The sequence below is a fragment of the Oncorhynchus tshawytscha genome, linkage group LG02 (genome assembly GCF_018296145.1).
Source record: "Oncorhynchus tshawytscha isolate Ot180627B linkage group LG02, Otsh_v2.0, whole genome shotgun sequence".
Classification (NCBI taxonomy): domain Eukaryota; kingdom Metazoa; phylum Chordata; class Actinopteri; order Salmoniformes; family Salmonidae; genus Oncorhynchus; species Oncorhynchus tshawytscha.
Window position 1 is genome coordinate 34845967 of NC_056430.1, and position 12704 is coordinate 34858670.

Sequence of the window (12704 nt, forward strand, 5' to 3'; positions counted from 1 at the left end):
CCCACTGGGCCCAATTTAGCAACTAATATAAGCAAATGTTATCTAAAAGACTTTCCAAAGCATAGTCTGCTTCAATTTGGGAGCTTTGTCATGACTTATTTACAGTTTTTCATGGGTGAAAGTAGTCAGGTTTGGTTGGAAGCATCTTCCTGGGGGCTTTCCGCCCAATTACCTTAAATAGACCAATTATTTCCCATCTCAGCTGCTGGTAGAACATAACCACTATACCTGGCATGGATGTTTTCTACAGAATGAGAAATGTAAAATACGACACATATATAATAACTCCATGGACCTACACGTCCTCATCTCCTCCCTCTCATTGAGAAGGCTTAGGATGTCCCCTTAATGGAAAAACTCAGGCCTAATAAGGATCACTGCCTCATATTCCCTTGTTAGACCAGATGGGTTTGCTGTGTATGGACTTGTTGGCTGGTAAATGGGATGTTTCTCAGCTTAATAATATGCCATAAATAACCCCATCATCAGAACACATCTCATATAGACGTAGTCCCTGTATATTAGACAGGCTCAGATACGCTGAACCCTGGACCTGATAATGAGCTTGCTGTGAGATGGAGTGATCTGATTGGAGGGGGGACTTGTGTGAGGGGCTCAGAGAGCCTGTGTGTGTATTGCACTGTGGTCCCCTGTGATACTATATAGTCCATAATACAGTGTGATTAGTTTTTTGGGGGGCCATGAACACAAAAGGGGAGTTGTCTTTGACTACTAGCACTGACTTTAGTTGTATTTATTACAATTAAGGCAGTTATACAAATTTTTAAAACATTACAATACATTCATAACAGATTTCACAACACACTAAGTGTGTGCCCTCAGGCCCCTACTCTGCTACCACACATCTACAACACAAAATCCATGTGTACGTGTATAGCGCTGTGTCGGTCAGGAAGTGTCGTAAGCTGGTGATTGTCAAGCAAATAATTGTCTGTCTCACGGTAATTGACCGTAATTAACATAAACACATTTAGCATCTCCTGGCTTCCACACACAGCCTACAAGCCACTGATGCAGACCTTTGGAGCATTCACATTTTAACAAGTCTAATAAATCCATGTAATATAGCATACACCGTCACAATAAATCCATTATTGATATTAGACAGGTCTAAAGAGACATGATATGAAGAAAATATAGTTTATTTCAGAAGAACAGAATAGCATACTCTGAGTTGTCCTTAGGTTAGGTCCTGATCTGGCTATGCCAAATGGCTATGGGCTACTTACTTTAGAGTTATTAATGTAACTTTAGTTGTTCTACAAACATTGGGCTATATGTTTTGATTTTTAATATATTGTAAGGCTGCATGATGTGACTCTAATGATGATTTGTTTTTTTGTGTGCAGACTGTACACACTACATCAGTCACTCATTCACAATTTGAAAAGCACTTGATAATGCCTAGAATTTGCAGCTAAGGCGCAAAACTGAAAGTGCGAACCACTGCATTTAACCATGGCAAGGTGACTGGGAATATGGCCGAGTACAAACAGTGTAGTTGTTCCCTCCGTAAGGCAATCAAACAGGCAAAACGTTAGTATAGAGACAGAGTGGAGTTGCAATTCAACAGCTCAGACACGAGACGTATGTGGCAGGGTCTACAAACAATCACGGACTACAAAGGGAAAACCAGCCATGTCGCGGACACCGATGTCTTGCTTCCGGACAAGCTAAACACCTTCTTCACCTGCTTTGAGGATAACAAAGTGCCACCGACGCGGCCCGCTACCAATGACTGCGGGCTCTCCTTCTCCGTGGCCGACTTGAGTAAGATTGCTAAGTGTGTTAACCACTCGCAAGGCTGCCGGGCCCAGACGTAGTCCCTAGCCGCGTCCTCAGAGCAGCTGGCTGGGGTGTTTACGGACATATTCAATCTCTCCCTATCCCAGTCTGCAATCCTCACATGCGTCAAGATGTCCACTGTTCCTGTACCCAATAAAGCAAAGGTAAATTATCTAAATGACTATCCACTATACCTGGTAGGACTCACTTCTGTCGTCATGAAATGCTTTGAGAGACTAGTCAAGGATCATATCACCACTACCTTACCTGACACCCTAGACCAGGGGTGCCCAGACTTTAGTTACATAGGATCTACTTTTTCCCGCCAATATTAAATAACATTTCACCTTATTGATTGGATGATGCTGTCAGCAAGCTTTGCATAGTCTGGGTTGTAGCTACTGATTGCTAGCCTCAAGCTTGTGTCCAGGTGATCATCGCTTAGAGTGGACCAGTATTTTGACTTGATGAACCCATTGATGCAGCCAGTCATGGCTGGTGCTCCATTACACAGGTTTGTAAATGGGTAACTGAGTGCTATTAATAAAGTCCTTGAATGTCACAAAAATGTCCTCCCATTGAGTTTTTCCTTTCAACTATATGATTTTGAGCAGTTCCTCTTTGGCAGTCATATCTTCAAACACCATTCTGTTGAAAATGTAAAACTGAGATGTGTCGATCACGTCTGCCGACTCATCAAATTAAAGTGAAAGAACACACACTAATTTCTGTATTTTTTAAGATGCCCCCTCAAATCCTCATCCACCATTTCACAGTGCCGTGTAACAGTATTTCTGGAAAGCTGAATATCCTTAATAGCAGAAATGATTTCTGATTTATTTTTGAAATCATCATCTGCTGCCTCTAAAAAGGCCTCTTTTACCATTTCTCCATCCTGGAACGGTTTCTTGTGCTTTGCTAGTATGCCATTTTGAGCTGAGACTTGTAAAGATCGATTGTTGGGCAGCTAGTTGAGACTGAACTCTTTTACTTTTCTCTTCTGTAGTTCACTTTTAGCTGGAAAGTCACTTTCATATTTCTTGTGAACAGTTTTGAAATGCCTCTCGACATTTCCCTTCTTAGCGAGAGCTACGTTTGAATGGCAGATCATACACAAATTTTGAATTTGTTGTGGTGAAAAGTGGTAGATTTTCAGTTTCTTGCTGCTTGGTCCAGCACTCATATTAAACACGGAACCGCAACTTCATAGAAAAAAAGTAGTAAAAAAACAACTACCACTGGAACAACAAAGAATATTCTGTTACAGGTCTCACAAGCATGGAAATGTAAACGTACTAACTGCAGATTGTTGCTATGGTAGCGACAGTTTGGAAAACAAATGTAGCAACTATAGTGCTGCGGGTTGGTCCAATTTTATGTCAATCAAGCAATTTTGGGGGGAAATATTTTGGCTGTACACTAATATTCGCAAATTTAACATGTAAGAAAAGCATACGGTGCTTCAGAGCTGTGGTTCTCATTATCTTTAAGCAGACTCGATGGTAACGCTGTGAATTGCCAAAATATATATATTTCTTTCTAATAGGTTAATTGACATCATTTGAGTCAATTGGAGGTGTACCTGTGGATGTTTTTCAAGGCCTACCTTCAAACTCAGTGCCTCTTTGTTTGACATCATGGGAAAATCAAAACAAATCAGCCAAGACCTCAGAAAAAAAATCGTAGACCTCTACAAGTCTGGTTCATCCTTGGGAGCAATTTCCAAACGCCTGAAGGCACCACGTTCATCTGTAAAAACAATAGTATGCAAGTATAAACACCATGGGACCACGCAGCCGTCATACCGCCCAGGAAGACGCGTTCTGTCTCCTAGAGATTAATGTACTTTGGTGCAAAAAGTGCAAATCAATCCCAGAACAACAGCAAAGGACCTTGTGAAGATGCTGGAGGAAACCGGTACAAAAGTATCTATATCCACAGTAAAACGAGTCCTATATCGACATAACCTGAAAGGCCACTCAGCAAAGAAGAAGCCACCGCTCCAAAAACCCCATTAAAAAATCCTGACTACGGTGTGCAACTGCACATGGGACAAAGATCGCACTTTTTGGAGAAATGTCCTCTGGTCTGATGAAACAAAAATATAACTGTTTGGCAATAATGACCATCGTTATGTTTGGAGGAAAAAGGGTGAGGCTTGCAAGCCGAATTACACCATCCCAATCGTGAAGCACGGAGGTGGCAGCATCATGTTGTGGGAGTGCTTTGCTGCAGGAGTACTGGTGCACTTCACAAAATAGATGGCATCATAAGGTAGGAAAATTATGTGGATATATTGAAGCAACATCTAAAGACATCAGCTTGCAAATGGGTCTTCCAAATGGACAATGACCCCAAGCATACTTCCAAAGTTGTGGCAAAATGGCTTAAGGACAACAAAGTCAAGGTATTGGAGTGGCCATCACAAAGACCTGACCTCAATCCCATAGAAAATGTGTGGGCAGAACTGGAAAAGCTTGTGTGAGCAAGGAGGCGTACAAACCTGACTCAGTTACACGAGTTCTGTCAGGAGGAATGGGCCAAAATTCACCCAATTTATTGTGGGAGGCTACCCAAAATGTTTGACCCAAATTAAACAATTTAAAGGCAATGCTACCAAATAATAATTGAGTGCATGTTAACTTCTGACCCACTGGGAATGTGATGAAAGAAGTAAAAGCTGAAATAAATAATTCTCTCTCCTATCATTCAGACGTTTCACATTCTTAAAAGAAAGTGGTAATCCTTACTGACCTATGACAGGGAATTTTTACTTGGATTAAATGTCAGGAATTGTGAAAAACTGAGTTTAAATGTATTTGCCTAAGGTGTATGTAAACTTCCGGCACAGTCAACTTAGTGTCAACTTCTGACCCACTGGAATTGTGATAGTGAATTATGAGTGAAATAATCTGTCTTTTAAACAATTGTTGGAAAAATGACTTGTGTCATGCACAAAATAGATGTTCTAACCGACTTGCCAAAACTATAGTTTGTTAAGAGAAATTTGTGTTTTTGTTGAAAAACAAGTTCTAGTGACTCCAACCTAAGTGTATGTAAACTTCAGACTTTGGCTGTATATACTGTCTTATATTCTACATTTTCTTAGTCTATGCTGCTCTGACACTGCTCGTCCAAATATTTATATATTCTTAATTCCATTCATTTTCTTTAGGTTTGTGTTTGTGTGTATTGTTAGATACTACTAGTTAGATATTACTGCACTGTTGGAGCTAGAAACAGAAGCATTTCGCTACACCAGCAATAACATCTGCTAAACATATGTATGTGACAAATAAAATCTGATTTGACTGCCTTCATGACTCGTGTCAGCTGGTGTGGCGGTAATACGGACACTGCAACAGCCCTATACGTGTGTGTGTAGTGTGTATGTTACCATGTGTGTGTAGGCGTGTGTGTCTGTGCCTACAGTATGTTTGTGTTTCTTCACAGTCCCTGCTGTTGTCTCTCTATCTGGTTTTTAAAATCTGACTCTACTGCTTCCATCAGTTACCTGATGTGGAATAGAGTTCTATGTCGTCATGGCTCTATGTAAACTTCTGATAACTGCTTTTTTGAGGGAAAAGTGTACTTACTACGACTGTGATTTGTGGTTGTCTCACCGAGCTATCTTAAGATGAATGCACTAATTGTAAGTCGCTCTAGATAAGAGCGTCTGTTAAATGACTAAAATGTCAAAGGTAATGAGAGGCTGGCCCATGGTGTCCTGTTATCCTTCTGGGACGCTGACAGGAGATTCATCTCCCGTAATGAATGAACCTCTCCAAGGCTGCTGGAAGATAGAATATAACAATGATCGCCTTTCAATAGGGAACCTTTTCTTCGGTTCGTCATCAACATGAATGGGCAGTAAGATTGTCTTTGTGTGTGTCAGTGATTCCCTGTTGGTGACTATGTAACCTGGGATGCTCTCCTATATCACACACCTGTCACAGTAGCATGATGGACATGCTTTAGATGTATTTGTTTACATGAAGAGATCACATGATTGAGATACAGGTGACTGATTGGTGTTGCCGACTCCTCACTGGAGGCGTTGTTGTCATGTAGACACGAGGAAGAATAGCAAGCCTGCCGCCCTGCTCCTGCTTCACTGGGTGTGAGTGACATTTGGACATGGTTTAGGAGGGGAGATTTGAGGCGTGCTGTTTGCTTTGTCTCTTTCTTACATTAATCAATGCTCAAAAGGTCTCACATAATTGTGTCTATTTTCAGCCCATCCATTTCTGCACAGTGACCACAGAGCTGGGGCCTAATTGAGACGCCAGTGCTAATTTTCAGCGAGAGCATGATAGGCAGGGACTCATCTCTCTGGCCTCAAAATGATACAGACGGGGAAATGGCAGAGGTCAGACTAGCTTTTCGCCATGAAAGAGATCAAGATGATTCATTAATCTCCATTCCAGGGCCGTCAGACCTACACACGCGCGTGCACACACACATTCACACTCCCGCAAACACATTCACACAAACCACTTGGATCATAACAAGCTTAGGAGAATATCATGACTAGACGCTGGTGGATATTCATCCATCAGAAGGGACTAGCGAGCATAGGCGAATCAGGCTCAGCGTTTGGCACATCTTAATTACTATGAAAGCAATATTGGCCAGTTCATCATGTTATCTCTGTAGCATTACACTAATGGTCCATCCTGGTGATGAATGCACTTATTATTTATTTCCTGTACCAGACAGCAGAAACCACGGCCATTTCCCGTCCAGTAAAGGAGTGAGTTGGAGAAATACTAAATGAGTAACCAGGCAGTATGGCATCATTAGATGTCATTTGACTGATATTGCTGTGTGGTTGACTGTGTAGGAATGGGCCTTTTGACCAATGATATCAGTCTTACCAATGCTTAATAGGTGGGGAGAGAGAAATATAATTCTGCTGTAATGACCCATAAAGAATGAGGGTGATGTGATTGTAATAACCCATAATAACATATTACTATGATTTGCTCCCCTTAAATACCAGAAGAGGAGCACATCTCAGTGACTGGGTTTGTGAATAAAGGAGCTGGCCCAAGACACATGCCATACGCGCATACACACACACACACACACACACACACAGTATCCACGCACAGAACAGGGTTACAGCGACACATCAGCATATCAAAGATTCCCTCACTCACTGAGATCCTCGATGCTTCTCGGAGGTGAGATCTGCATTGCAGTCTTGCATACACTCATCCATTCATAGTCCATCCAACCAGAAGGAAGGGAGGGAGTGAGTGAGTGAGTGAGTGAGTGAGTGAGTGAGTGAGTGAGTGAGTGAGTGAGTGACTGTGAGACTGAGTGACTGTGAGTGAGTGACTGACTGACTGACTGACTGACTGACTGACTGACTGGTGACTGACTGACTGAGACTGACTGACTGAGACTGACTGACTGAGTGACTGACTGACTGACTGACTGAGTGACTGAGTGACTGAAGTGACTGACTGACTGACTGACTGACTGAGACTGACTGACTGTGAGTGCTGACTTGATTGTTGTGACTGACTGACTGACTGACTGCTGCCTGACACATTCAAACTGGCCCATTTTGTCAGCCTGACTATTAAAAATGTACTAAAATTGCAGATCTGACCATTAACACCAATGACTGAACTGATGACTGTTTGACTGACTGACTGACTGACTGACTGACTGACCTGACTGACTGACTGACTGACTGACTGACTGACTGTGACTGACTGAGACTGAGTGACTGACAACTGACTGTGACTGACTGACTGACTGTGACTGACTGACTGAAACTATGATCAAGTCTGATGTGACTGAATAATAAACAGGGTAGTTTGACTGGTTGCTGATTGACTGACTGACTGACTGACTGAACAGCTGTGACTGACTGACTGACTGACTGACTGACTGACTGACTGACTGATGACTGGCCATGACTGACCACACCACCTCTATGTGACTGTACTGATTAAAAATATCCCGACTGACTGACTGTGACTGAACTGACTGACTGACTGACTGACTGACTGACTGACTGACTGACTGACTGGGTACTGACTGACTGACTTGCTGACGACTGACTGAGACTGACTGACTGACTGAGTGACTGAGTGACTGAGTGACTGAGTGACTGAGTGACTGAGTGACTGAGTGAGTGCTGTTATTGTTGTCTGTTGCTGCCCACATTCAAACTGGCCCAATTTTGTCAGCCTCTATTAAAAATGTACTAAAATTGCAGATCTGCCATTAACACCAATGAAATATCTGTTTGTAATGTAGCTAGTTACGTCCTACTGTATGTGAGCTGTTGAGTGACGTGGGAATATATCAAGTCTATGTCTAATAATAAACAGGGTAGTTTGGGTTGCATTGTGCCTACGAACAGCCCTTAGCCGTGGTATATTGGCCATATACCACACCACCTCGGGCCGTATTGATTAAAAATATCCCGCCTAAGGGCTCTTCTTAAGCACGACAGTACACAGAGTGCCTGGATACAGACCTTAGCTGCGGTATATTGGTCATTTTCAGTATCACAAACCCCTGAAGTGTCTTATTACTATTATAATCTGGTTACCAATGTAACCACCCAGTTTATAATGTACGATATACCACGGCTTTCAGCATTCAGGAGCCAGACTACCTGATTTATAATGGTCAATATACTACACCCCTCAGGCCTTATTGATTAAATGTACAGGGTAAAGTTTGTACTTGTAGCTTGCTTTCTCTAATTGTATCTTTTGTCTGTTACCCTTTTTATAGTTGTTGATGTAATTATTTAGCTTGCTGCTGGAAGGCTCCCAACCACATAGATTAAGGACAGTATCTTGTCAGGATGCCAACACTGTGCCTCTGTCTACACACTCTTTCTTCCTCCCTAGCCTTTCTCTCACTCTTGAAAATGACTTCAATTCGCCATGTCACTTCACACCTCTCTTCCTGTGGTTGCAGGTGTAATGACCCACAGTGATGTCAGCAGCACTATGAGCGGCCAGGTGCAGTCAGAGAACACAGAGATGTCTCCGGCCCCCTCACTGCCCTCTTCACTGCCCCACAGGGGCCAGGGGGACGGGAACGTGCAGGGGCAGGCCGAGGAACACAAGGAGCCCATCAACGACACGGAGCACAGGGACAGGGGCTCCAGCGAGTCAGTGGGCAGCGGCTCTTCCTTTGAGGAACTGGACTTGGTGGAGGAGATGGTGGAGGAGCTGGAGAGAGAGTTGGGGAAGGAGGAGGAAGGAGCCAAGGAAGCCCCATGAGAGGCTGTTGCTAGCCTAGGGGGGATGGAGAGGAGTAGAAGACGGGGTGATAAAGGGATGGATGGAGGTAACTCCTCTGAGTCTATTATTCTGGGTTGGTAGAGAGATTTCTTCAGCGAATCTTAGTTGTCTTGTATGCCAACTTTTGTTCATAGCCATACAATTTATCATGACAGACATGCCATCTATTTCTGGACCTGTGTACTTTCCTGTACCTAAGACAGTAATTTCTCTATTGAGAGATTATAACAAAACTCTTTATCTTTTGTAAAACATATCAATAACAACAATTCTTCCTTTTTTCAAAGATTTCTTAATTTAAAAAAGGGTTTATCTATACTAAACAGATATAACTATTGTAGGATATGATACATTCACCAGTAGAAAATGATACACTCTTTGAGTGGAGAGAAATATTGTTACAATATACTTGTGTGACTGATGAAAGTCAATCTTTCTTTTGATTTAAATATTTAAACGTTAAAAACATTGTGTACAATAGATTTAATCATCTCTCATCATAGTAGACACACATTTTATATAAGATGGACAACAATTATATATAATCGAATATATAGTGTAAGACTAACAAACATAAGAAGGAATCAAAGGCATTTAGTTGTGAATGATTTGTAATTGCATCTAACAACATATTGTGACAATTGAGATGCTACCTACTTGCAATGGGTTACAATGTTTCCAGAATACTGTTATGATGCCTTTTCACACTATTTAGTGACCAGAAAATCCAGAGCATGTATTGTACAAGAGGGTATCTACAGCAATATCTGCCTTATTCATTTTTACATGAATAACAACCTTACAAGGTCTTTTTGCTTTTGCCCTCAATTTGAAATAGGTTTGACACCTGGGAAACTCTGAGAACCGGGGCAGGGCTTAAACCGAGTGGTATAGAATAATCCATAGAACTGCAAGAAGAGGGGGTTTAGGTGAAAGTCAGTTCAGACTCATAAAGTCATCAGGGGCTAGGATTTACAATTCAACTCTGAGATGGAAACAGTCTGAAAGTACTGTATTTTTATTCATCTGGTAGATTTATGTTATCTAACAGTTTAACAATATAGCCAATCAAAAGAAAATATTTGAAATCTTCACCTTTCAGATGATCTGTTCTATTACTTTGGCCTAGGTGTTTCCAGTCTAAATCAAATCAAATGTTATTGGTCACATACACATGGTTAGCAGATGTTAATGCGAGTGTAACGAAATGCTTGTGGTGTAGCGAAATGCTTGTGTCTAGCAACTTGTTCAATTACTCTGGTCTGTCATGTGTACCAATATAATCTTTAGTCTTTGACTTGAATCCGGGATACAATGTTCCACTTCTTTTAAGTATTATAACAACTTCCTGTATGGCATGTTGATTATCCTATGATATAGACATGGGGCTCACGCCATTTGTTTTTGTCACATGTTCTTCTGTTGGATCTCTTGTCTTGTGCTTTGAACAAGACAAGATAATGTACACTGCCATGGAGATGTCTTTCTGTTTGGAATAAACATGTTTAATTGCAAATGTTAACCTAGAGTATGTGCAATTGTAAAAAATGTTCTGTATAAAATATAAATACAGAAAACTGATACTGTTTTCATATTGTACGCATATTGTGGTAAACTCATGTAGTATTCAACTGGTGAAAGTATATTGCTCTGTCCCTATTGCTTATACTACAGTGCAGAAAACGAATCCTGTGGCCTTTTTATTGATGAAAGTCTCTCTTTTATGAAGAAGAGCTTGCCTCACATAGGTAGGGAGGGGGTATTATATGAGGAAATTATAGATGGACCCAAAGCACCTACTAACTGAACAACCACTTTCTTTCATGCAACCAGCTTTCATGACCACTCAAATGTGTCTTTATTTTTATTGAAGGCCTGTATTGACTACAATTCTCTTTACTAAAGGAGGCTCAAAGAAAGACCTGGTGAATAGATTTCAAAAAGCTACATGAAAGCAGGACAGTATGTGAAGAAAGAGCATCTCTGGTATAATGCATCCGCAATACAACTTGAGCCACCATGCAACCCCTTTGTGAAGGGGCCACTCTCTTGAAGTAATAGATGTTTATGACAGAGTAAATCAATATGCACAATATGTGTGTGAAGAGCATACTTCTCAATATGTATGTACAATGGTCAGAAAGTGTTCATTGTGTTACCTATAATCCCAGTGCCTCTCCTCATACCAGTATTGGGAAAACTACATTTACAACTCCACAGGATTGGATGAGTAATTGATTACATATATTCAGTTTACATGTAATCTGATTACAAAAATGTTGTAACTAATCTGTTACATTACAAGCAAAAATATTGTAATCAAATTACATCTACTTTTGAAAAACTAGATGATTACTTCTTTGATTACTTTTAAATTCAGAAAGGATGTTTGTGGATAAAATACATTGACACCTTTCTGTTTTTCCACCTGAACGAGTCTGACCACAAGTCAGAGACCATTATAATGACACTCCAAATGCGTTTGATGGATCCTGAGTTTGGGTCATCTAAAAATGACGTTGCTGATTGTAATTTTGGACAGGGAACTTTACCGGATTACATTTAGAAAGTAACCTTCCCAACCCTGAATCCCTACATGGTAAGTGCTTCTCAGGTATTTTATGTCTGAACACCCATTTCAGTTCACACAGATGAGGGAAGAGGCAGCAAAGTTGGCAGAGTGCTACACATCTTGGCCCTTTTGTCTCTATGAAATGTAGATCTTACTGTATTGAGTGGGATTTCAATTTAACAATGAAATTATTGACATCAATTGGCTTATACTTATCTTAAAACCCTTTCCAACTGTAATGATTCTCCGAAATTGGAACATTCAAAATCTATCTATAGGACCCTTTGAGTCTGTGGTGAGGGACTAATGTTATGGACATTCACTGCTAGTAATATTGACTTTGTGTGAACATTTGTTTCCTGGCTAACTTTTCTCTGAGCATTTTATAGAACGTTTACATGGCCATAAAAAAATAATGCTGTTAATTTCTCCAAGATGGTTAATCTGCTGCAGACCTTCTTGGCCAATCACTATTGATTAATGTCTTCATTTACAGAGAATCATTGATGTCACATTCAACTACTCTATCAGTAGCCTATGCATTCAACCAGGTTGTGTCCTACAGTGTATCCATCAATATAACCCTGTTCAAGTCTTTTCTTCAATCCATTCATCACTCATAGACTGTTTCCAGATAGTGGGTTTCCACACTGTCAACTCCCTTCATCCGTGATATGCAAAGCATTTCTGAAAGAGCAGCATGCAATACTGGTATCAATGATTTAATACACTATATATACAAAAGTATGTGGACACTCTTTCAAATTAGTGTATTCGGCTATTTCAGCCACACCCGTTGCTAACAGGTGTATAAAATCGAGCACACAGCCATGCAGTCTCCATAGACAAACATTGGCAGTAGAATGGCCTGACTGAAGAGCTCAGTGACTTTCAACGTGGCACCGTCATAGATGCCACCCTTCCAGGGGTCAAAGTAGATGTCATTTCTTACGTGTATGGGGCACTCAATTGTGCGCAGTCATGTTTTATTATACTACAAACATTACAGGGTAGCCTACTCTGCTGACACTGACAAACAGATCAAT

The 12704-nt window shown here is 40.9% G+C and overlaps 1 protein-coding gene across 1 annotated transcript in view; it reads left to right on the plus strand.

The window, feature by feature from the left end:
* tex264a (testis expressed 264, ER-phagy receptor a) overlaps window positions 1-10608 on the plus strand; it is a 143331-nt gene extending 132723 nt beyond the window's left edge. Inside the window, exon 4 of the mRNA XM_024377424.2 lies at window positions 8758-10608. Coding sequence (XP_024233192.1) covers window positions 8758-9065 — 308 coding nt within the window. The 3' untranslated portion in view covers window positions 9066-10608. The remainder of the gene's footprint in view (window positions 1-8757) is intronic.
* Window positions 10609-12704: the final 2096 nt, after the last annotated feature.